This window comes from Oncorhynchus masou, chromosome 24 (genome assembly GCF_036934945.1).
Source record: "Oncorhynchus masou masou isolate Uvic2021 chromosome 24, UVic_Omas_1.1, whole genome shotgun sequence".
NCBI lineage: Eukaryota > Metazoa > Chordata > Actinopteri > Salmoniformes > Salmonidae > Oncorhynchus > Oncorhynchus masou.
The window spans coordinates 28,261,141-28,288,194 of NC_088235.1; the positions used below are offsets into that span (position 1 = coordinate 28,261,141).

The 27,054-nt window shown below is 46.3% G+C and overlaps 1 protein-coding gene across 1 annotated transcript in view; it reads left to right on the top strand.

The window, feature by feature from the left end:
• LOC135511365 (protein shisa-9A-like) overlaps nt 1-26,784 on the top strand; it is an 89,792-nt gene extending 63,008 nt beyond the window's left edge. Inside the window, exon 5 of the mRNA XM_064932902.1 lies at nt 25,214-26,784. Coding sequence (XP_064788974.1) covers nt 25,214-26,601 — 1,388 coding nt within the window. The 3' untranslated portion in view covers nt 26,602-26,784. The remainder of the gene's footprint in view (nt 1-25,213) is intronic.
• The last annotated feature ends 270 nt before the right edge of the window (nt 26,785-27,054 follow it).

Here is a 27,054-nt window from a genome sequence, read left to right on the forward strand (position 1 = left end):
CTCTGGAATAACAACATCACGGGAATGCAGAATACTCACACCTCTCATTGAGATGTTAAATGCAGGAGAAAGCTAATCATTTTCAAAGCAATTCCCAATCCATCACTTCACTATTCAGTCCCTGACTAATTTTCAGCTTGGAAACAGATTGCTGTGATTGTTTACACAAAAGCAGTCCATTATGCTGGGGCTTTAAGAGAAAAGAGGAAGTATTTTTCTGTTTTGTGTGAATGTCACAAAATATATAACCACGAGCAAGCCATTCAATCTGAGACAATTAAGAATGGGAAATGTTGACTGATTTGGCCCATATCTCCTGTGTTTGACTAATAAAGTGAACCAGATCTATCCAGCTAGGTTTTAATGAGGCTATCTGTACTGCAGGAGGTCCAATGATACTGGAAAATAGTTTTGAGAGATTAGATTTGGTTTATCTCCTCCTCCCCCTCCTCTTCCTCCCCTCCCCTCCTTCCATTGCCCTCCACCTCAAAGCATTTTTTCTTCTTCTCATCTTCACCTACCTGCTCCCCAGGATATCTGATTTAATTTCTGTAATAGAGGATCTCCCATCCACTGTATTCAGAGCCTCAGTGAAATCTTGTCATTCTAGAGGCACTTATTTTAATCTGCTTTAGAGAGCAATAGCGACACAGTCCCAAGAGGCCATCTCCATTTTCTGGAGTCATGAACTGATGTTATGACCATGGAGACGCACAACAACGATATGACTGTGGAAACGAACAACTACGAGGACAGCTGAGATAGAGAGAGAGAGAGGGAGAGCCTTCATTTGAGCTGTGTTATTGCATTTATCTGAACTTTCACTGAGCATTTTTTCTTCTCTCCTCCATATTGCTCGGGCCTTTTTCCACTTATCACAAGTGGCTCTTAAACGACAGTGTTGTTCTTGACTTGACTTTGATTCAATTGACTTTGATTCAATTCAGAAATAACTTACAGATCTTAAATTACTGTTAAATACAAGTAAAACCAAGCTCATGCTGTTCTCAAGGTCATGAAATGTTGACCCTGAGGACCTGCATATTTGCTCTATATATTGAGCCCAAATTGACCTTGTTTCTCAATTTAAGTACCTGGGTGTCTGGGATTGATGACAAGTTGTTCTTCGTAACGCATATAGAAAATCTGACTAAGAAGCTAAGATCCAAGTTTAAAAAAAAATTATATAGAAATAAATCATGCCTCAGTATTGAAAATAAGTGAGAGATTATTCAAACAAGCTTCTCCCTGTATTGAATTTTGGTGATATTGTTTACATGCATATGGCAACCTCTGTTTTGAAACCCGTGGACACAGTCTACCATTCAGCAATGCGTTTTATCACAGGGGACAATTTTAGGACTCATTGTTGTCTGTATAAAAATGTGGGATGTACCTCTGTCTGTAAGAAGAGAGCTGCATTGTCTTTGATTTATTTACAATCTGACAGAAACTCTCTCTGTATGTAACATAATTAATTAAGATAAAAATCACAAGTTACCAAACCCGATCAATGGAATGGATAACACGAGAGATCCCTCCAGTTTCCACAGATTTGGGAAAATCTGCATTTTGTTTTTTTGCCCCAAATTTGTGGAACAATCTGCTAAGTTTACTGGAGTTAGATGTGTTGGTGCCAATCAGGCAGTTTACATGATTGATTGAGGACCTCTATGTAGTTGAATGTGATTGCTTTTATTAAATGTTTATTTATTTTGTATTTATTGTTTATTGTAGTGAATTGTATTGTTTTCTACACATATGCATGTTGTTTTAATATTCCGTTTTTATTGTAATGTGTACAGGGTTCTCTTGTAAAATATATGTTCATCTCAATGTGACTCCCTGTTTAAATAAAGGTTAAATAACATTTGTATAAAATAGCATTCCCAACGGTAGCTACAGAATCCTCAATCTGAGAGCTGATAAGCCACACTTCTGTTAATCAATATCTGTCTTCACTGTCCCTAAATGAATCTCTGTATAAGGTCACACTGTTGGATTTTACAACCAGACATGGGAAATCTAACTAATAAAAGGGGCCCAGTACCCAAAACTTAACCCTGAAGAAGGTTTGGTTATCGCTATCGTTCACTGGTGCAAATTATATTGCAATGCAAATGCATTTGTGTCTCACAACTCCACTGCCCCCATGCCATAGAGACCGACAGTTAGGCTATCTCTGATTTGTCATTCTCAGATAGTATTGTAGCGTAATTGGAGTTGACACATCATTTAGTCCCTACAGTCCCTACAGTCCCACCACCTCTGCCAAGCATCCACATTTAAATTGTTTCTGTCTGTGGCCTTTTGTGCCCGAGGAACTTACTCTGTCTGTCTATAGTTGTTCTGTTTCTCATCAGAACAACTACAGACAGAGTATTTTCCCTGTGAATGTATGTGTGCCGTTGAGCTGACTGCTGCTAGATTGATTTACCTGTCACCTGAGTTTGCAGGCAGGCAGCTGCGAAGCAGACTCGGCGTTCACAGCGCCTCATCATGCTCGCTGGAAGGACAACAGAGTGATCAAATAGATGTATAGTTACAGAGCAAACGTCCCCAGTGACTCTATCTTCAAGGACGTGAAAAGCAACAGGCCATCCACCATAACCTGAGAGTCACACTAGGATGCTCAATAGCTAAAGAGTAATGACTGAACCGAGGAATGTGGATCTCCCGGTAAAAAGGACACATTTCTCAGTGGTAAGAGAGATTTGCTGACATGAACGACAGAGAAATGAATGAGGGGAATTAAACGTGACTGCACTCAGCAAGGAAATCTGCTGGAGTGGTGTAGGCTAGCTGGAGGGCACAGGTCTTGGGAGACAGGAAGCCTCTGAGGCCGACCTAGACATCTCTCACCTGCCTGGAAGCATCCTCATATCAATTGATGGTTGTTTCCCTGATCAGCCAGTCCAATTTAAATTCTCCCCATTTATTTACCTGCATAGAAGTAGTAGCCTGCGGTCTCTGTGTGTGATCACATTCAACATGATTTGACCTAAGGCAGTCTGTTACATTGAGGGTTGGACCCTTACGGGAAAAAAACATGATTTCAAATGTGAAATCATAAGAAATCACAAGTTTTTGGAACACTTCACATGTTAAGACAAAAGTGAGTCATTATGATACACACACAGTGCTTTTAACATACAGTGTTTTTTAACACACATATTTGGTACACATGACTACATTGTGTATGTTTATTTATGCAGTAATTATTATTCAACGTGTCTTCACCTGGGATTTAAACTCACAACCTCTTGGTTCACGGTATTCTGATCTTTCTGCTACGCCACCATGTCTATAGCCTGGGTACCAGTCTCTTTAGATAATCCCCTCCCTGTACTCCATGTCTATAGTATAGCCTGGGTACCAGCCTCTTTAGATAATCCACTCCCTGTACTCCATGTCTAGAGCCTGGGTACCAGTCTCTTTAGATAATCCACTCCCTGTACTCCATGTCTATAGCCTGGGTACCAGTCTCTTTAGATAATCTACTCCCTGTACTCCATGCCTATAGCCTGGGTGCCGGTCTCTTTAGGTAATCCACTCCCTGTTCTCCATGTCTATAGCCTGGGTACCAGTCTCTTTAGATAATCCACTCCCTGTACTCCATGTCTATAGCCTGGGTGCCGGTCTCTTTATGTAATCCACTCCCTGTTCTCCATGTCTATAGCCTGGGTACCAGTCTCTTTAGGTAATCCACTCCATGTACTCCATGTCTATAGCCTGGGTACAAGTCTCTTTAGGTAATCCACTCCCTGTACTCCATGTATATACACCAGCCAGCTGGTCTGCACATGCTCTGAGGGCGCGGCTGGGGATGCCGTCTGGGCCAGCAGCCTTGCGAGGGTTAACACGTTTAAATGTTTAACTCACGTCGGCTGCAGCGAAGGAGAGTCTGCATGTTTTGGTAGCGGGCCGTGTCAGTGGCACTGTATTGTCTTCAAAGCGGGCAAAAAAGTTATTTAGTCTGTCTGGGAGCAAGACATCCTGGTCTGCGACGGGGCTGGTTTTCTTTTTGTAATCCGTGATTGACTGTAGACCCTGCCACATACCTCTTGTGTCTGAGCTGTTGAATTGTGACTCTACTTTGTCTCTATACTGACGCTTAGCTTGTTTGATTGCCTTGCGGAGGGAATAGTCACACTGTTTGTATTCGGTCATCTTTCCGGTCACCTTGCCCTGATTAAAAGCAGTGGTTCGCTCTTTCAGTTTCACGCGAATGCTGCTATCAATCCACGGTTTCTGGTTTGGGAATGTTTTAATCGTTGCTATGGGAAGGACATCTTCAATGCACGTTCTAATGAACTCGCACACCGAATCAGCGTATTCGCCAATGTTGTTGATCGCCGCAATGTGGAACATATCCCAGTCCGCGTGATGGAAGCAGTCTTGGAGCGTGGAGTCAGATTGGTCGGACCAGCGTTGAACAGACCTCAGTGCGGGAGCTTCTTGTTTTAGCTTCTGTCTGTAGGCAGGGAGCAACAAAATGGAGTCGTGGTCAGCTTTTCCGAAAGGAGGGCGGGGGAGGGCCTTATATGCGTCGCGGAAGATAGAATAGCAATGATCCAAGATTTTACCAGCCCTGGTTGCGCAATCGATAATACTCCATGTCTATAGCCTGGGTACCAGTCTCTTTAGATAATCCACTCCATGTACTCCATGTCTATAGCCTGGGTACCAGTCTCTTGAGATAATCCACTCCCTGCACTCCATGTCTATAGCCTGGGTACCTGTCTCTTTAGATAATCCACCCCCTGTACTCCATGTCTATAGCCTGGGTACCAGCCTCTTTAACTAATCCACTCCCTGTACTCCATGTCTATAGCCTGGGTACCAGCCTCTTTAACTAATCCACTCCCTGTACTGCATGTCTATAGCCTGGGTACCAGCCTCTTTAACTAATCCACTCCCTGTACTCCATGTCTATAGCCTGGGTACCAGTCTCTTTAGGTAATCCACTCCATGTACTCCATGTCTATAGCCTGGGTACCAGTCTCTTTAGATAATCCACTCCCTGTACTCCATGTCTATATTATAGCCTGGGTACCATTTTCTTTAGATAATCCACTCCCTGTACTCCATGTCTATAGTATAGCCTGGGTACCAGCCTCTTTAGATAATCCACTCCCTGTACTTCATGTGTATAGCCTGGGTACCAGTCTCTTTAGATAATCCACTCCCTGTACTCCATGTCTATAGCCTGGGTACCAGTCTCTTTAGATAATCCCCTCCCTGTACTCCATGTCTATAGTATAGCCTGGGTACCAGCCTCTTTAGATAATCCACTCCCTGTACTCCATGTCTAGAGCCTGGGTACCAGTCTCTTTAGATAATCCACTCCCTGTACTCCATGTCTATAGCCTGGGTACCAGTCTCTTTAGATAATCTACTCCCTGTACTCCATGCCTATAGCCTGGGTGCCGGTCTCTTTAGGTAATCCACTCCCTGTTCTCCATGTCTATAGCCTGGGTACCAGTCTCTTTAGATAATCCACTCCCTGTACTCCATGTCTATAGCCTGGGTGCCGGTCTCTTTATGTAATCCACTCCCTGTTCTCCATGTCTATAGCCTGGGTACCAGTCTCTTTAGGTAATCCACTCCATGTACTCCATGTCTATAGCCTGGGTACAAGTCTCTTTAGGTAATCCACTCCCTGTACTCCATGTATATAGCCTGGGTACCAGTCTCTTTAGATAATCCCCTCCCTGTACTCCATGTCTATAGTATAGCCTGGGTACTAGCCTATTTAGATAATCCACTCCCTGTACTCCATGTCTATAGCCTGGGTACCAGTCTCTTTAGATAATCCACTCCCTGTACTCCATGTCTATAGCCTGGGTGCCGGTCTCTTTAGGTAATCCACTCCCTGTTCTCCATGTCTATAGCCTGGGTACCAGTCTCTTTAGATAATCCACTCCCTGCACTCCATGTCTGTATAAAAGGTAATAACAAGGAGTGGCAAAGAGTGGAATGTTAGCTAACTGGTACTCAGACCACCATGTCTGTGTCAATGACTGATGTCACCTGTATTCCTACACTTTGGACTTCAAAGTAAAAAATACACTCAAGAAAAACTATTATATTCATCACAGTGATTCAGGAGTATCATTCAAACAGAATAATATATTTCCCACCAACATTAGACAACTGTACCGAAAACCCTCAAATTGATGAGATAAGTCAATTATATCAATGTTGAGAGAATAATCAGATTAACTGATGAGTAAAACAGCAGTCAGATGGCACTCTGTTGCTAAGTGCAGAGATGAATTATAGGTAAGGAATGTTACAGACTCAGTGGTGCAGCAGAAAGGTCAGCCTCACTCAAATCCAGTGGTTATGAGTTAAGGTGGGGTCATATTTTAACTGAACAGCGTACTACTGTCACATGTGAAGTGTTCCAAAAACATGTTTTCACATTTTAGTAGATGCTCTTATCCATCGCAACTTACTCTGGGTTATGTACCTTGTCCTATAGGGCACATCAACAGATTTTTTCACCTTGGGGGTTCGAACCATCAATCTTTCAGTTACCGGACTAACGCTCTTAAGGGCATGGGCTACCTGCTGCCATCACATCTGACATGTTCCAAAAACACATTTTAACATGATTTGACATTACTGTGAAATCATGTGATTTTCCACATGTGAAATCATGTGATATTTCCATAAGAGGGATTCCAGCAACCTGAATTTCTTGCTACGCCACCAGGTTTGTCGCCAAGACAGAGATCGGACACATGTTTATTGGCATGGATACATTTCTGCACTGCAAAAACCAAGCCATGAGGTTGAAGGAATTGTCCGTAGAGCTCCAAGACAGGATTGTGCTGAGACAGAGATATGGGGAAGGGTAACAAAACATTTCTGCAGCATTGAAGCTCCCCGAGAACTCTATCATTCTTAAATGGAAGAAGTTTGGAACCACCAAGACTCTTCCTAGAGCTGGCCGCCAGGGAAAACTGAGCAAACTGGGGGAGAAGGGCCTTAGTCAGGGAGGTGACCAAAAACCAGATTGTCACTCTGACAGAGCTCTAGAGTTCCTCTGTGGAGATGGGAGAACCTTCGCAAGGCACTGTAGGATACAGACCTGTAGCACTCACGTCCGTAGCCATGAAGTGCTTTGAAAGGCTGGTAATGGCTCACATCAACACCATTACAGTGCCTTGCGAAAGTATTCGGCCCCCTTGAACTTTGCGACCTTTTGCCACATTTCAGGCTTCAAACATAAAGATATAAAACTGTATTTATTTTTTTGTGAAGAATCAACAACAAGTGGGAAACAATAATGAAGTGGAACGACATTTATTGGATATTTCAAACTTTTTTAACAAATCAAAAACTGCAAAATTATTCAGCCCCCTTAAGTTAATACTTTGTAGCGCCACCTTTTGCTGCAATGACAGCTGTAAGTTGCTTGGGGTATGTCTCTATCAGTTTTGCACATCGAGAGACTGAAATTTTTTCCCATTCCTCCTTGCAAAACAGCTCGAGCTCAGTGAGGTTGGATGGAGAGCATTTGTGAACAGCAGTTTTCAGTTCTTTCCACAGATTCTCGATTTGATTCAGGTCTGGACTTTGACTTGGCCATTCTAACACCTGGATATGTTTATTTTTGAACCATTCCATTGTAGATTTTGCTTTATGTTTTGGATCATTGTCTTGTTGGAAGACAAATCTCCGTCCCAGTCTCAGGTCTTTTGCAGACTCCATCAGGATTTCTTCCAGAATGGTCCTGTATTTGGCTCCATTCATCTTCCCATCAATTTTAACCATATTCCCTGTCCCTGCTGAAGAAAAGCAGGCCCAAACCATGATGCTGCTACCACCATGTTTGACAGTGCGTATGGTGTGTTCAGGGTGATGAGCTGTGTTGCTTTTACGCCAAACATAACGTTTTGCATTGTTGCCAAAAAGTTTAATTTTGGTTTCATCTGACCAGAGCACCTTCTTCCACATGTTTGGTGTGTCTCCCAGGTGGCTTGTGGCAAACTTTAAACACCACTTTTTATGGATATCTTTAAGAAATGGCTTTCTTCTTGCCACTCTTCCATAAAGGCCAGATTTGTGCAATATACGACTGATTGTTGTCCTATGGACAGAGTCTCCCACCTCAGCTGTAGATCTCTGCAGTTCATCCAGAGTGATCATGGGGCTCTTGGCTGCATCTCTGATCAGTCTTCTCCTTGTATGAGCTGAAAGTTTAGAGGGACGGCCAGGTCTTGGTAGATTTGCAGTGGTCTGATACTCCTTCCATTTCAATATTATCGCTTGCACAGTGCTCCTTGGGATGTTTAAAGCTTGGGAAATCTTTTTGTATCCAAATCCGGCTTTAAACTTCTTCACAACAGTATCTCGGACCTGCCTGGTGTGTTCTTTGTTCTTCATGATGCTCTCTGCGCTTTTAACGGACCTCTGAGACTATCACAGTGCAGGTGCATTTATACGGAGACTTGATTACACACAGGTGGATTGTATTTATCTTCATTAGTCATTTAGGTCAACATTGGATCATTCAGAGATCCTCACTGAACTTCTGGAGAGAGTTTGCTGCACTGAAAGTAAAGGGGCTGAATAATTTTGCACGCCCAATTTTTCAGTTTTTGATTTGTTAAAAAAGTTTGAAATATCCAATAAATGTCGATCCACTACATGATTGTGTCCCACTTGTTGTTGATTCTTCACAAAAAAATACAGTTTTATATCTTTATGTTTGAAGCCTGAAATGTGGCAAAAGGTCGCAAAGTTCAAGGGGGGCAAATACTTTCGCAAGGCACTGTAGGATACCTGCCGCCCCAGCTAGCCTAGTGTTAGGTAGCCACTAGGACACCTGCCGCCTTATTGCTTATGATCAGTGTATTCATTGCGCCAATTCTGTTGAAAAAAAATAATTCAATGGGAGCAAACGGGACGAAAATGGGGATTAACGTGCCTGAATTTGTTCAATAGAGACTCTCGTTCGCAACTGTTGGACTAATGATTACACCCTAGATCAGCTAGATGCAGGCATGAGTGTGCAAAGCGGTATCGAATGTGTCACTGTCTGTCACCTTGATTACTCAAAATTCTTTCAACCTGTGCACCTACTGTACGTTATAAACTTTCAATCGTAGGCTAGGTTGTAGCAACCTCATGATGGGTACAGGGAAAAATGTTGTATCATTTAGTAGCCTAAACCTATCGATGTTACATTGGGCTAGGTGAATGGAATATAAATGACAGTCATCCAATATGGTGTAATAGAAATAAGGCCATGCTCATTGAAAAAATATATCATCCTCCCTCATCTTAAATGGCACCAACCGCCACAGTTTCACACATATAACAACAGATTAAATAAATTAAGTATAGTATGATGGGGGAGAATGGGTGAGTTGATTACAGAAGGGAAGCGAACAATGCATAATTATGTAATCACAAATTGTGAACAGGGTGGACCATTCTAGTGTATCTATTCTAATTCTAATCTCAAAACGGTGTACCCTGTATCAGTCCACCGAATCCAAAAGTTCTTTATCAGTCTAATTTCGGCCTCGAGTAGGCTACACAGTGAGAGCGTGCATCATTTCCATCTGCTAGACCAAGAGGAATGGATGCACATGTTGTGTTAGTGTTGCTACAAGATCTGAATAAAAAATACTCAGCAGGAAAGAAATGGATCAAGACATCTCTGATGAGTATTATTCGGATTCATGCTGAACGGCTTTCCATATCTGGGTAAGGATGCATTACGGGCAGCAGGTGAGCGAGTATCGGCTAATGTTTTGGATCAGATGGCAAGTCTGTACTCAGTGGGAGGTGGAACATGTTGCTGTGTTCTACAACATGCTTGACTTGGCTGCTATCAAGCAGTGCATGAACAACACCATGAGCAGGAGAGACTTCATCATGATGCCCCATTTACAACGTGACATATTCCATTACACAGTTCGTCAATTTCATTCAGTCTTGTTCCGCTACTGGATGGAGAGCATAGGATAGGGTTACACACACTGAGGTATAATAAGAACTGTGGACTGCATCTTAGATGTCCGCCTGTTGTTGTCAAGGTAATCTACTCACGTTGCCTAATGAAGATCTAAAGGTTGAAACGTTGTAAACAAATATCACCTGGGAGCATGAGCAGCAGTGTGAGGCATTTTCCTTTGTTTTCCAATCTACTCACGTTCCCATACGCCAATTCATGGTCCGTCTATATCCGTGTTGCATACGGTTTATAGGGACCAACATCCCTGACATCCAGGACCTCTATACCAGGCGGGGGAAGGCCCTGGAAATTGTCAAGGACTCCAGCCGCCCAGGTCATTGACTGTTCTCTCTACTACCTCATGGCAAGTCATACCGGAGTGCTAGGTTAGTCTACACCTGTTGTTTAGGAAGCATGTACAATTCAAATTTGATTTGATTTGAAAAAAAATAATATCACATGTGGACTAGCACTCAGTGCACACAGGAAGCAGCGCAAGCAGCGACTACGTCCTCACAAGGTCCAGAAACATGGCAGACATTGGATGACTATAAAATGCTAAAACTGTATCTTTGGCTGTGAGGGATGTACAATAGGATTGGCCTCAGCAACAATTATTTGACTAATTCAATGGATGTTTTGTGCACAAAGGTGATGATTAAAGTGTCTCGTTAGGAATTTTCTAATCTGACTTCTCTATGTGGCGGTGTATGGAAATTGTCTTTCTGGGCCGGGCGTCAGTTAAAACTGCAGTACCGATGCAAAACTGTAGGAGCAGTCAAAGCTGTGCTTCTAGACCAGAATCCTGGCCCCTCGGTTTCACAACGCAAGACAAGATGGAGGAGAGCATAGTCTCTTAGTCAGATATCACATTTATGTTGGGAGATTGAAAAATATGACATTTTCATTCAAAACAGAATCATAAAACAACGGGACGAGATGTTAAAAACCGTCCATTGTGCCAATAGATGGAATGCACTCACATGAGATTTGCCGTGATGTTGACAGAGTGGCATGGGAGGTTTATTTCTTAGACTGGGTTAAGATGTAAATTTTGGGACACATCCTCAGTAGTGTGCCTTCTAATCACTAAACACCCTCATCAAAGGTGGCCAGCTAAAGGGTGATCAAGCCTTAGCTTGTGTCCTATGCCCAATTAAGATGTCCCACGGGACTATGCAAGGCAGGGGCGCCCTATTCCCTGAGCCAGCCCTACAGCTGACCGCATACCTCATATGCCCTCCTCAAGTTGGAGGGATCTGAATTGGGTTCTCAGGTGGGGGTGGGGGGTCATGAAGTTATAGCCCAGCAAGGGTCCTTCCGTTTGATCCAGATCCACTGGCTGCCTCTTTCAGCTGCTTGAGTAACTGCTCTGACGGTCTGCCGCAGAGCCTGTCCATGGATTCCAAGTTCTTTCAGCAACCTGATGGTGGAAGAAGCCACGAATCCTCTGCATCCCACTTCAACTGACCAGACTTTTGCATTCCAGCCATGCGGAGTTGCGTCTGCTGCCAACTCTGTGTAACTGTTACTGTAATTTAATTATACCAATGTGTTTTCATTCATTTAATTCCCTTAATCTATTTTATGAGAATTTGTAAGATTCTTGTTTGCATAGAATAGACGGAGACCAGTCTTATCAATAATAGGTAACATAATTTATTCTCAGAGAGCGCTGCCACGTTACCACGAGCAACAGTTTATATACAATAACATGACATCATTTCATTGCTTAACAGAATCCCCTCCTCCTCTTTAAAAGTTCATTCTGACCCCCCTAGCACATACACAGGACATACAACACAACTGAATTAACTTTTGACTCCTCACCAACATTAATTACTCCTTGTCAGTGTCACACAATCCCTTCTTATGAACTCATATTGTTAATCAGATATAATAAAACAGAGTATAAGTTTACTTAGTTACTGTTCTATTTAAAATTAGAATATTGTTTATTCATTTATTCATAATATTTCTAACAGCAATGCAGTTTCTTACGCTCATAGGCCTCTTCAACAGTAGTTTTCCCACGGGACTGTGAGCTCTTTGATGTACACAGCCTTTCGTGAAGGGGACCAGAGTACCATGTCTGGCCTAAGGTTGGTAGAAGCAATCTCAGGTGGGAAAATGAGTTGCTGGCCAATATCGACAAGCATCTTCCAGTCCTGGGCCATGGCTAGGTGTCCAGTTTCTGGCTTTGTAGGAGGATGCTTGGAGCTTTTCTGTCCCTCCTGGATGAATGTTGTTGTTTTGACGGGATTGCTTGTTTTTGGAGGTAATGAATTGGTTGCACTCCTCTTGGTCTCAAGTGCTGCAGCTAGGCTCTTGCGGACCTGATTGGCTGGTCTTGCAACCTGTCCTTATGTGCCTGAGAGTCGCTGGAGCTGGGCAGTGGGGGCAGGTTGGGTCCTCGCCATACCATTGATGTAGGTTTTTTGGTGATGGAAGCACATCATAAACAGCTCTTATTGTCACGACTCCGACCGAAGGACGCTCCCCTTCCCGTTCGGGTGGCGCCCGGCCTACTAGCTGCCACTGAATATTTCCTCCCCCTCCTTATGTGTTTATTGAGTGCACTTGTTTTGATCTAGGTAAATTAGTAGTGAGGCTTTATTAGTCACCCGGCCCGCCTGGTTCCTTGTGCGGGATTAATTATTGTGACCGTCTGTTTGGTGTACTTGTGTGCACGTCTATGGTGCTCCTCCATCGTGTTTTCACATCGATGGAGGAGAGGGTTCTACATCATACCCCCGTTCTCCATCGGATCGGAACGGCCATGGATCTGGTGATGGAGAGAATGGACTGATGGGAGAGAAGCGGTCTCCTCTCTCCACCTTCGCCCCCCCCCCAGGACTCCCCATCTCCCGACTCCAGCACCCTCCGTCTTACGCTCCCGAGGGTCTATGATGGAGCAGCGGCAGGGTGCCAGGGGTTCTTACTCCAGCTAGAACTGTACCTGGCCACCGTCAGACCCACTCCCTCGGGAGCGGAGAGGGTGAGTGTCCTCATCTCCTGCCTCACGGGTCGTGCTCTGGAGTGGGCAAACGCAGTCTGGAATGACCCAGACTCAGCGAAGGAGCACTACCCCGAGTTTTCTCGCCGCTTCCGCTCCGTGTTTGACCACACTCCAGATGGCCGAGCGGCGGGAGAACGACTATTCCATCTCCGGCAGGAGAAGAGGAGCGCCCAGGATAACGCGTTGGAGTTGCGCACCTTGGCAGCAGGATCCGGGTGGAACGACAGGGCCCTTATCGACCACTATCGGTGTAGTCTCCGGGAGGACGTCCGCAGGGAGCGAGCGTGTCGGGACGCCGCTCTTTCCCTGGATGAGCTAATTGACATGTCCATCCGACTGGACAATCTGCTAGCTGCCCGCGAGCGTTCGGAGAGGGTCCTGTGTGTTCCACCACCCAGCACCTCCACTCCCGTTCCGATGGAGTTGGGAGGGGCTTTGCCGAGGGGTACCGGAGGAGGAGTCTCCCTCTGCACCAGCTGTGGTCGGAGAGGACACACGGGCGATCGGTGGTAGGGGGGTCCGTCTGGGAGTCGAGATGGCAGGCGGAACATTTCTCGATCACCCCAGGTGAGTCAGCACCAAACTCACCCAGAACCCCCTGTTGGTCACATGTTTGTCTTGATTTTTTTTCTTAGATTTTTCCCCACTTCCCAGCATAGGGCACTAGTCGATTCAGGCGCAGCTGGGAACTTTATGGATCGCGGACTCGCTATTAAATTAGGTGTTCCGCTTGTGCCGATAGATTCTCCCTTTCCCGTGCACTCCCTAGATAGCCGGCCATTAGGGTCTGGGGTGGTCAGGGAGACCACAGTTCCACTGGGCATGGTAACGCAGGGGAATCATAGGGAGCGTATCAGTCTCTATATTATTGATTCGCCTGCGTTTCCAGTGGTGCTAGGGATTCCCTGGCTGGCCCGGCACAATCCCAAAATTTTGTGGAGACAGGGGGTTCTCCAGGGGTGGTCAGAGGAGTGTTCTGGAAGGTGTCTGGGAGTTTCCGTCGGTGCCACCTCGGTGGAAAGTCCAGACCAGGGTTCCACAGTGTGTATTCCCCCGAGTATGCCGATTTGGCAATCGCTTTTAGTAAAAAGAAGGCGACTAAATTACCACCACATCGACCAGGAAGGGATTGTGCGATAGATCTCCAGGTAAAGCTGCGCTTCCCAAGAGTCACATGTACCCATTGTCCCAAGAGGAGACGTTGGCTATGGAGACATATATCACGGAGTCTCTGGGACAGGGGTACATTCGGTCCTCCATTTCACCCGTCTCCTCAAGTTTCTTTTTTGTGAAGAAATAGGAGGGAGGTTTGCATCTGTGTATTGATTATAGAGGTCTAAATGCCATCACAGTGGGGTTCAGCTCCCCACTACCTCTCATTGCTACGGCAGTGGAATCCTTTCAGGGAGCGCAGTTCTTCACAAAATTGGATCTCAGGAGTGTGTATAGCCTGGTGCGTATTCGGAAGGGAGACGAGTGGAAAACCGAATTTAGTACCACATCGGGCCACTATGAGTACTGTGTCATGTCGTATGGGTTAAAAAATGCTCCAGACGTTTTCCAATCCTTTGTAGACGAGATTCTCAGGGACCTGCACGGGCAGAGAGTGGTTGTTTATATCGATGACATTCTGATCTACTCAGCCACTCACGCCGCGCATGTGTCTCTGGTATGCAAGGTGCTTGGTAGACTGCTGGAGCATGACCTATACGTCAAGGCTGAGAAGTGTGTGTTCTCCAAATGAGCCGTCTCCTTTCTGGGTTATCGCATTTCCACCTCGGGGGTGGAGATGGAGGGTGACCGCAGTAAGGCCGTGCGTAATTGGCCGACTCCAACCACGGTAAAAGAGGTGCAGCGGTTTTTGGGTTTTGCCAACTACTACCGGAGGTTTACCCGGGGTTTTGGCCAGGTAGCGGCTCCCCCCTTCAGCGGCTGCTGAAGGGGGGCCCGGTGCGGTTGCGGTGGTCGGCAGAGGCGGACAGAGCTTTCAAAAAGTTGAAGGCGCTGTTCACGGATGCTCCCGTGTTGGCGCATCCGGACCCCTCTCTAGCATTCATAGTGGAGGTGGACGCGTCCGAGGCTGGGGTGGGTGCCGTGCTATCACAGCGCTCGGGTACACCACCAAAACTCCGCCACTGCGCTTTCTTCTTGAGGAAGCTCAGCCCAGCGGAGCATAACTATGATGTGGGGGACCGGGAGTTGTTAGCGGTGGTCAGGGCTCTGAAGGTGTGGAGACACTGGCTTGAGGGGACTAAGCACCCCTTTCTCATCTGGACCGACCACCAAAATCTGGAGTATATTCGGGCAGCTAGGAGACTGAACCCGCGTCAGGCAAGGTGGGCCATATTTTTCACCCGATTCCGGTTCACTTTATCGTATAGACCGGGCTCCCAGAACGTGAAGGTGGACGCACTGTCCCGCCTTTACGACACGGAGGATAGGTCCACCGAACCTACTCCCATCCTTCCGGCCTCAAAGCTGATAGCACCGGTGGTATGGGAGGTGGACTCGGACATTGAGCGGGCGTTACGGGCTGAACCCGCGCCTCCTCAGTGTCCGGCGGGGCGGAAGTACGTGCCGCTTGGTGTTCGGGACCAACTGATTCGGTGGGCTCACGTCCTACCCTCCTCGGGTCACCCTGAGGTGAGGAGGACAGTGGGGAGCCTTCGGGGGAGATATTGGTGGCCTACCTTGGCTAGGGACGTTAAGGTTTATGTCTCCTCCTGTTCGGTATGCGCCCAGAGTAAGGCTCCTAGGCACCTTCCTAGAGGGAAGTTACAACCCCTCCCCGTTCCACAACGGCCATGGTCACATCTATCTGTCGATTTCCTGACCGACCTTCCCCCGTCTCAGGGCGACACCACGGTTCTGGTGATTGTGGATCGGTTCTCTAAGTCCTGCCGTCTCCTCCCATTGCCCGGTATCCCTACAGCCCTACAGACTGTGGAGGCATTATTCACACACGTCTTCCGGCACTACGGGGTGCCGGAGGACATCGTTTCTGATCGGGGCCCCCAGTTCACGTCCTGAGTATGGAGGGCGTTCATGGAGCGTCTGGGGGTCTCGGTCAGCCTGACCTCCGGTTATCACCCCGAAAGTAATGGGCAGGTGGAGAGAGTAAACCAGGAGGTGGGTAGGTTTCTGCGGTCGTACTGCCAGGACCGGCCAGGGGAGTGGGCGAGATACATCCCCTGGGCCGAAATGGCTCAGAACTCACTACGCCACTCCTCTACTAATGTGTCCCCCTTTCAGTGTGTGTTGGGGTACCAGCCGGTCCTGGCGCCATGGCATCCGAGCCAGACCGGGGCTCCTGCGGTGGAGGAATGGGTGCAGCGCTCCAAAGAGACCTGGAGGGCCATCCAGGAATCCCTTCAACAGGCTAGTGTACGGCAGAAAAGGAGTGCTGACCGCCACCGCAGTGAGGTCCCCGTGTTTGTACCGGGGGACACGGTCTGGCTCTCAAACCCGAAACCTGCCCCTCCGCGTGCCCTGCCGGAAGCTTGGGCCGCAGTGTGTAGGGCCTTTCAAAGTCCTGAGGAGAATAAACAAGGTGTGTTATCGATTACTACTCCCTTCCTATTATCGTATTAACCCCTCGTTTCATGTGTCTCTCCTCAGGCCGGTGGTAGCTGGTCCCCTATAGGACGGTGAGGTGCCGGAGGTCCCTCCTCCCCCTCTGGACATCGAGGGGTCCCCGGCGCATACGATACGGGCCATTCTGGACTCGAGACGCCGGGTGAGGGGCCTGCAGTACCTCGTGGACTGGGAGGGGTACGGTTCGGAGGAGAGGTGCTGGGTACCGGTGGGGGACATTTTGGATCCGTCAATGTTGAGGGATTTCCATCGCCTCCATCCGGATCGTCCTGCGCCTCGTCCTCCAGGTCGACCTCGAGGCCGGTGTCGGCGCGCAGCGGGAGCCGCGCGTCAAGGGGGGGGTACTGTCACAACTCCGACCGAAGGACGCTCCCCTTCCCGTTCGGGTGGCGCTCGGCAGTCATCGTCGCCGGCCTACTAGCTGCCACTGATTATTTCCTCCCCCTCCTTATGTGTTTATTGAGTGCATCTGTTTTGAGTTAGGTAAATTAGTAGTGAGGCTTTATTAGTCAGCCGGCCCGCCTGGTTCCTTGTGCGGGATTAATTTTTGTGACCGTCTGTTTGGTGTACTTGTGTGCACGTCTATGGGTTTCGTGTTTTCCCATTTCGTGGTTTTTCCTGGACAGTTTAAGTCCCCCTGTTTGAGGCGTTTGTTTGTTCATTACGCCCTGTGTTTTCGTGGGGTTGGCTTATGTTCGCCGTTTCTTTGTGCTTTAAAATAGCACTCCCCTGAACTCTCTGCTTCCTGCGCCTGACTTCTCACCCACGACACTCAGATCGTTACACTTATGATGAAGCTGATGTTGCTTGCCTCCATTTGCCAAAGCTCACTCCAGTTGATCTTTCTCCTCTCCAGGCCTTCCCACCGCGTCCATTGCCCTTGTTTATCAAGAGGGACAGCCTTTGCACTTCTTGCAGTCTCCTCCTGTCTGCGCACCTCCTCGACCACCAGCTTCCTGCGTTCAGATGTTGTTGCCTTATGGAACGTTGGTTTGCTTGCTGCCAGGCCAAAGCCTCCTCTTCCATGCTGGATATTCCCCACAATGTCTTGGTGTCTCAGGGCTGATGTTGCTTGCTGCACAGCCTTGGATGATGTTTGTAGGGGAGGTGCAGCCTTGCTAATGGTCTGGTCTTTGGAGTCCTTCAATGTCATCTGAAGTATTACTTTAGAGCACTTGTACTCCTCCGTTAGACTTGTAAGAGGTAGTTCAAGGACCCCTTTGTCATAGAGGCCGATGTTACTCAGGCATCGTGGGACACCCAGCCATTTCTTCACGTATGAGGTAATGGTTTGCTCCATCTTCTCCACTGTTGTTATTGGGACCTCATAGACAGTGAGTGGCCACATTACCCGGGGGAGAAGTCCAAACTGTAGGCACCAAAGCTTGAGCTTCCCAGTCAGTAGGGTCTTGTTGATGTTCTCAAGACATCTCCAATGCAGAACCTCACATCTTTAAGCTGTCCCTTGACTATGGAAATGCTTCGAGATTTGCTTGGCTTGATTTTCATCTGGGCCCGCCTGGTGCATGCTGCAGTGGTGGTCAGTGTAGTCATGTCATCCATGTATGCTCGGATAGGTGGGAGACGGAGCCCTTCCTTAGTTCTCTCACCGCCGACCACCCATCTCGATGCCTTGATGATGACTTCCATGGCCATAGTGAAGGCCAGAGGTGAAATTGTACAGCCTGCCATTATGCCTACTTCCAAGCGCTGCCATGTTGTTGTGAAGTCAGGTGTTGTGAAACACAATTGCAGGTCTTGGAAATAGGCCTTTACCAGTGTAGGGATGGGTTCTGGTACGTGGAAAATGTTGAAGGATTCCCAGAGGAGTTCATGGGGAACTGAGCCAAAGACATTGGCCAGGTCGAGAAAGATGACATAGAGGTCTCTCTTGTCCTTCTTAGCTGTTTGGATCTGGTGCCAAATCATACTAGTATGTTCCAGGCAACCAGGAGAGACATATTGTTTAATTTGATAATAAATCTGTTTTGTTTAGTTACTTTTTTTACTGTTTAGTTACTTCTTTTTTTCTATAACTTTCTAGCAAGTCACGTTAGCTTGCACCGCAGAGCAGCTAGCAATCTAGCTAAAAGCTAGGCTATGCTGAAGATACTGTAGCTAATGACAAATAATTATAATTTTAAAAAAGGCCATTACCAACACAATAAACTTAAACAGGAGGCAACAGTCAAATCAAATCCAATTTTATTGGTCACATCCACGTGATTAGCATATGTTATTGTGGGTATAGTGAAATGCTTGTGCTTCTAGCTCCGACAGTGCAGTAATATCTAACAAGTAATATCTAACAAATTACACAACATATACCCAGTACAGTAGGAATGAATTAAGACTATATACATATGGACGAGCGATGTCAGAGCGGAACGAACTAAGATACAGTAAAATAGTATAGAAAAACAGTATATACATATGAGATGAGTAATACAAGATATGTAAGCATTATTAAGTGACTAAGATACCATAGAATAGTATAGAAAACAGTATATACATATGAGATGAGTAATGCCAGATATGCAAACATTATTAAAGTGACTAGTGTTCCATTCCTTAAAGTGGCCAGTGATTCCTATTCTATGTTTATAGACAGCAGCCTCTAATGTGCTAGTGATGGCTGTTTAACAGGCTGATGGCCTTGAGAGCTGTTTTTCAGTCTCTCAGTCATATAATATAATATAATTGGCTTAAATACCAATGTGTATTATTTAAACCCTAGAGTTGATGTTAGCATAATGAAAAATTCCAGATCAAATTCTGTCTCTTTAAGCTAGAGACGTCTGTTTTTTTGCATTGGCTGCATCTCCATCCACCACAACCGGGATTGGAGGCTTGTACGTCGGAAGGTGGCCAAACTACAGTGAAAATGGCACTGGAAGAAATGGCAGTAGTTTTACGGGTGCCCAACCAATTGTGCTATTATGTGTTTTTTTCACGTTATTTGTAACTTATTTTGTACAGAATGTTTCTGCAACTGTATCTTGCGGCAAAAAAAGAGCTTCAGGATATCAGGAGAGTGATCACTCACCTCGGATTAGACAAACATTTTTTCTTCAACAAGTAAGACGCACAAGACATTCTCCAAACACCCGACAGGGCCGACATCCCCGTTACTTGCAAGAGGAAGCAACACAGGTACAGAGGACAAAGAGCCGGATGCCTGGTCAGGACCCGGAAAAGGCGAGTGGAAGGTACGATCACAAATGTCCTACCAAAGGGACATCAAAAACTGTAATATCCTATGTTTCATGGAATTGTGGCTGAATGACAACATGGATATTCAGCTAGCGGGATACAAGCTGCACCGGCAAGAAAGAACAGCACAAAATCTAAGGAAGTATCTAGATTTTGCTCACCTGAAGTAGAGTATATTGTGATAAATTGCAGGCCACACTACTTGCCTAGAGAGTTTTCAGCTATACTTTTCGTGGCTGTTTATTTACCACCACAGGCAGATGCTGGCACTAAGACCGCACTCAGTCAGCTGTAAAAGGAAATGAGCAAATAGGAAACCACTCACCCAGAGGTGGTGCTCCTAGTGGCCGGAGACTTTAATGCAGGGAAACTTAAATCAGTTCTACCAAATTTCCATCAACATGTTAAATGTGCAACCAGAGGGAAAAAAATTCTAGATCACCTGTACTCCACACACAGAGACGCGTACAAAGCTTTCCCTCGCCCTCCATTTGGTAAATCCGACCACAACTCTATCCTCCTGATTCCTGCTTACAAGCAAAAATTAAAGCAGGAAGCACCAGTGACCCGGTCTATAAAACAGTGGTCAGATGAAGCAGATGCTAAACTACAGGACTGCTTTGCTATCACCTACTGGAACATGTTCCGGGATTCTTCCGATGGCATTGAGGAGTACACCACATCAGTCACTGGCTACATCAATAAGTGCATCGAGGACGTCGTCCCCACAGTGACTGTACGTACATACCCCAACCAGAAGCCATGGATTACAGGCAACATTCGCACTGAGCTAAAGGGTAGAGCTGCCGCTTTCAGGGTGCGAGACTCTAACCTGGAAGCTTACAAGAAATCCTGCTATGCCCTGCAACGAACCATTAAACAGGCAAAGCGTCAATACAGGGCTAAGATTGAATCATACTACACCGGCTCCGACGCTCGTCTTATGTGGCAGGGCTTGCAAACTATTACAGACTACAAAGGGAAGCACAGCCGCAAGCTGCCCAGTGACACGAGCCTACCAGATGAGCTAAATCACTTCTATGCTCGCTTCGAGGCAAGCAACACTGAGGCATGCATGAGAGCATCAACTGTTTCGGACGACTGTGTGATCACGCTCTCCGTAGCCGACGTGAGTAAGACCTTTAAACAGGTCAACATACACAAGTCTGAGGGGCCAAACGGATTACCAGGACGTGTTCTCCGGGCATGAGCTGACCAACTGGCAGGTGTCTTCACTGACATTTTCAACATGAGTCTGTAATACCAACATGTTTCAAGCAGACCACCATAGTCCCTGTGCCTAATAACACAAAGGCAACCTGTCTAAATGACTACAGACCCGTAGCACAAACGTCCGTAGCCATGAAGTGGTTTGAAAGGTTGGAAATGGCTCACATCAACACCATTATCCCAGAAACCCTAGACCCACTCCAATTTGCATACCGTCTAAACAGATCCACAGATGACGCAATCTCTATTGCACTCCACACTGCCCTTTCTCACCTGGAAAAAAGGAATACTTATGTGAGAATGCTGTTCATTGACTACAGCTCAGCGTTCAACACCATTGTACCCTCAAAGCTCATCACTAAGCTAAGGATCCTGGGACTAAACACCTCCCTCTGCAACTGGATCCTGGACTTCCTGACGGGCCGCCCCCAGGTGGTGAGGTTAGGTAGCAACACATCTGCCACCTTGATCCTCAACACTGAAGCTGCCCAGGGGTGCGTGCTCAGTCCCCTCAGGTACTCCCTGTTCACCCACGACTGCATGGCCAGGCACGACTCCAACACCATCATTAAGTTTGCAGACGACACAACAGTGGTAGGCCTGATCACCGACAACGACGAGAAAGCATATAGGGAGGAAGTCAGAGACCTGGCCAGGTGGTGCCAGAATAACAACCTATCCCTCAACCTAACTAAGACTAAGGAGATGATTGTGGACTACAGGAAAATGAGGACCAAGCACGCCCCCATTCTCATCAACGGGGCTGTAGTGGAGCAGGTTGAGCTTCAAGTTCCTTGGTATCCACATCAACAACAAACTTGAATGGTCCAAACACACTATGACAGTTGTGAAGAGGGCACGACAAAGTCTATTCCCCCTCAGGAAACTAAAAAGATTTTGCATGGGTCCTGAGATCCTCAAAAGGTTCTACAGCTGCAACGTCGAGAGCATCCAGGCTGGTTGCGTCACTGCCTAGTACGGCAATTGCTCAGCCTCTGACCGCAAGGCCCTAAAAATTGTCAAAGACCCCAGCAACCCCAATCATAGACTGCTGCACATGGCAAGTGGTACCAGAGGGCCAAGTCTAGGACAAAAAGGCTTCTCAACAGTTCTTCTCAAGCCATTACACCCCTGAACAGGTACTCAAATGGCTACCCAGACTATTTGCATTATGTGCCCCCCCACCCCTCTTTTTATACTGCTGCTACGCTCTGTTTATCAGATATGTGTAGTCACTTTAACTATACATTCATGTACATACTACCTCAATTGGGCCGACCAACCAGTGCTCCCGCACATTGGCACATCTGCATTGTGTCCCACCCATCACCCGCCAACCCTTCTTTAACACTACTGCTACTCTCTGTTCATCATATATTCATCATAGTCACTTTAACTATATCTACATGTACATACTACCTCAATCAGCCTGACTAACCGGTGTCTGTATGTAGCCTCACTACTTTTAAAGCCTCGCTACTGTATATATCCAGTCTTTTTCCTGTGATTTTATTTCTTTACTTACCTATTGTTCACCTAATACTTTATTGCACTATTGGTTAGAGCCTGTAAGTAAGCATTTCACTGTAAGGTCTACACCTCTTGTATTCGGTGCACGTGAGAAATAAACATTGAGTTGATTTGATTGGTTTGTCAGACCATGAGAAAATCTGTCTTTTCACGAAAACGTCTGTTGCGGCCGAATGAATTGGCCTACAAGCTAATATGATCCCTCTATGATCCCTCTATGGACTCTCACAAACACAATGGTGTTCTCCGTCTACAACCCCCCAAACGTCACGGGACTCGTCTGAAGTCAGTACCGCTGATCTGCCAACTTCTGTCTGTAGCGTCCAAATAGTTATGTCTACACACCAAGACAACCTCTTTGGTCTAGGATGCCCACAAGCCTCACAAGACTCGTCTGAAGGTAGCAAGGTGCCCGTTTAAAAAGTTAATGGAAGTATATATGGAAGTAGTTTATTGCCAAATTACTGCCAAATTGCCAAAGTAAAAATATATATACAAAAATACATACATACATCTCAGATATAGGGCAAACTTCCTTTTTATGTATTTTTTACTATCTGTTTTTCCATATATAAAACGGCCAGCATCCCGTAGTTGCCTCTTCACTGTTGACGTTGAGACTGATGTTTTGTGGGTACTATTTAATGAAGCTGCCCGTTGAGGACTTGTGAGGAGTCTGTTTCTCAAACTAGACACTCTAATGTACTTGTGCTCTTTCTCAGTTGTGCACCGGGTCCTCCCACTCCTCTTTCTATTCTGGTTAGAGCCAGTTCGCACTGTTCTGTGAAGGGAGTAATCCACAGCATTGTACAAGATCTTCAGTTTCTTGACAATTTCTCGCATGGAATAGCCTTCATTTCTCAGGACAAGAATAGACTGACTAGTTTCAGAATTTTTTTTATTTGTTTCTGGCCATTTTGAGCCTGTAATCGAACACACAAATGCTGATGCTCCAGATACTCAACTAGTCTAAAAAAGCATAGTTTTATTGCTTCGATAATCAGGACAACAGTTTTCAGCTGTGCTAACATAATTGAAAAGGGGTTTTCTCATGATCAATTAGGCTTTTAAAATTATAAACTTGGATTAGCTAACACAACGTGACATTGGAACACAGGAGTGATGGTTGCTGTTAATGGGCCTCTGTACGCCTATGTAGATATTCCATGAAAAAATCTGCCCGTTTCCAGCTACAATAGTAGTTTATAACATTAATAATGTCTACACTGTATTTCTGATCAATTTGATGTTATTTTAATGGACATTTTTTTTTTTTAAATTTGCTTTATTTCAAAAGCAAGGACATTTCTAAGTGATCCCAAACTTTTGAAGAGTAGTTTATGTATAGCCAATCTCCGTTATGTCAAGAGATCTGGTGGTGCAGCAGGAACTTCAGGTATCTAGCAACCAAGAGTTTGTGAATTCAAATTCCCAGCTGAGGTTGTAAGTAATCAGCATACAGCAGCATACAGTCATTTAACATTCATACCTTAATTTAGCTGTAAAGAACCAGTAACTAGTGTATTTACTGTATTTTCACAGCAACTAGACAAAAACTTCCAGCAGACCATGACACAACGTTCTAAGAACATCCTAAAAACTTTATTGGGATGTCCCTTGAACAAACCAGGAACAAGCCAAAACCTGCAGGGACCATGACTGTTTAATTTGAATCATGTCAATTATGCCTTTTAAGATAAAATATCTCAATTGCATTTGACACCTGGGTTTTCACATGTGCTCAAATGTTGTCACGTGTAGGTTCGTGTTATCACGTCTTGCACATGTTATCACATTAACTTCACATAAAATCATATGTGATCACGTGAAAGTTATGTGTTTTTCCGTGAGGGGAGTCTAAATATAATATAAGTTTCTCCTCCCTCAGGGTGAAAGTGAAAACATATTTTCTTTTAGACTCGATAAAGGAAACTAATGTTCATAATAAAATTTGGCATTGATAATCTGAGATGCAGCGTCAGAGAGAGAGTGTGATGAATGTAACCTGAATGTTGTTATCGGTATGATATTACAGTAAGAACCAGCATGTATTAGAGTAACAACCAGTGTATTACAGTAAGAACCAGTGTATTACAGTAAGAACCAGTGTATTACAGTAATGTTACGTTCGTTGTTAAATGAAGACCAAGGTGCAGCGTGGTAGCCGTACATTTTCTTTAATTTTAAATGTTCCACTAAAAACAATAAACAACTCAACAAACGTAAAGCTATGAATGCAACACAAAAAGACAAGATCCCACAACAGAAGGTGGGAAAAAGGGCTGTCTAAGTATGTTCCCCAATCAGAGACAACGATAGACAGCTGCCTCTGATTGGGAACCATACTCGGCCAACAAAGAAATATAAACATAGATTTCCCACCCTAGTCACACCCTGACCTACCAAACAGAGAATTTAAAGGATCTCTAAGGTCAGGGTATGACAAGTAAGAACCAGAGTTGAAGGTAATTGTAAGTGCACAACCTGAAAAATAACTGATAATGTTGTCCTTGTAAATAAAGATAATAGTTTTTTCTACTTTTACAGTATATAGGACACCAAAAGTGCTTGAGGACCGTAGTTGCCCATCTGTGTTATAAACTAGGAAACATCTTTCCCTAACCTGTGCTTCTGCCTCTATCCCCATGCAGCGGCCAAGTCCAACAGTGACTTCTACAACAAACCGCGTCTGATGATGGAGCTGCCGTCCAAAGGAGGCCTCCCCCTCCAACACATGAACTCTATGCGAGCTCTGAACCCCATGACCAACAACGCTATGTCCCACAACCTAATGAATAACCCCACCATGACCCACAATCCAATGAACAACCCCATGGCCCACAACAACCCCATGAACTACAATAACCCCATGGCCCACAACAACCCCATGGCCTACAACAACCCCATGGCCCACAACAACCCCATGCCCCACAACAACCCCATGGCCCATAACAACCCCATGGCCCACATCAACCCCATGCCCCACATCAACCCCAAACCCCACATCAACCCCATGCCCCACATCAACCCCATGCCCCACATCAACCCTATGGTCCACAACAACCCTATGGCCCACATCAACCCCAAGCCCCACATCAACCCCATGCCCCACATCAACCCCATGCCCCACATCAACCCTATGGTCCACAACAACCCTATGGCCCACAACAACCCCATGCCCCACAACAGCTCCATGCCCCACAACAACCCCATGCCCCACAACAACTCCATGCCCCACACCAAACCCATGTCCCACAACAAAACTATGTCCCACATCAAGCCAATGTCCCACATCAAGCCCATGGCCCACAACAACCCCATGGCCCACAACAACCCCATGGCCCACAACAACCCCATGACCCACAACAACTCCATGGCCCACAACAACCCCATGACCCACAACAACTCCATGGCCCACAACAACCCCATGACCCACAACAACTCCATGGCCCACAACAACCCCATGGCGCACAACAACCCTTTGAGTCCCATCAGCACCCTGGGTTCCCTGGGCCCCAAGCCAGTGGCCACCTACATCACAGAGATGCCCAGCAGTTTGCCCATCCTATCCAGCACCTACCAGGGCTCCACCATCCTGACCGCACTCAAGCAGAACGGACAGAAGCCCCAAAGACTCAGCAACAGTGGTGACAGGCTCAGTAATAAAGGTCCAGGAGCCATGACCATGTCCAGCATGACTAGAACAGGGACTTTCCCGGGGCCTCACCACCACACCGGGACGGTTCCTGGTCCTCACCACCAACACCACCAATATCAGCAGCAACAACACCACTCACTGGCCTACAGCTCCCACACCATCGCAGCCCCTAGGGGGATGGGGGGAGGAATGGGGCCGAAGGGCTGGGACGGGACTGAAACGATGGGTAGGAGGAAGGGTTACGGCTCCAAGAGGCCCCAGTGCACGGTGGAGCAGACCAACGAGCTGCACAGTCAGTCCCGCTCCCAGAGCCACAGTCAGCACTTCCTGCCCACTCAGCCTTACTTTGTGACCAACAGTAAGACGGAGGTGACTGTGTGAGAGAGTGGGAGAGGGGGACGATAGTCTCCAAAGCAGAGTCACCTATTAGGCAGAGCGGGAGAGGACAGAGATGGTGGTGTGTAAGGCCCTGGTTGTGGTGTGTCCTGGTAGTGGGGGCCAGAACAGAGCACCCTGGTGGTGTGGCAGTGTGGTTGCATTTGTCGTCCAGTATGAGTGGATACCTGCACAAGTGACTATCAGTCAATCCTACACGGACCCTCAGTCAGGAGAGGGGGGCGGGATGGTATATCCATGACAACGTCCAACAGAAGTATCAAATTCATTGTGTGTGTTATAATATCTCCTGTGTAATGGTAACATAATCAACCAATGACAGTGAAACGTGAATACAGCAACAGCAAAAGAAAGCATGAGATTGCCATGGATTGCGTTACCAAATCCGACAAGCAATATGAGATCTATGGACACCGCAATGGCTGGGGCTAAAACATT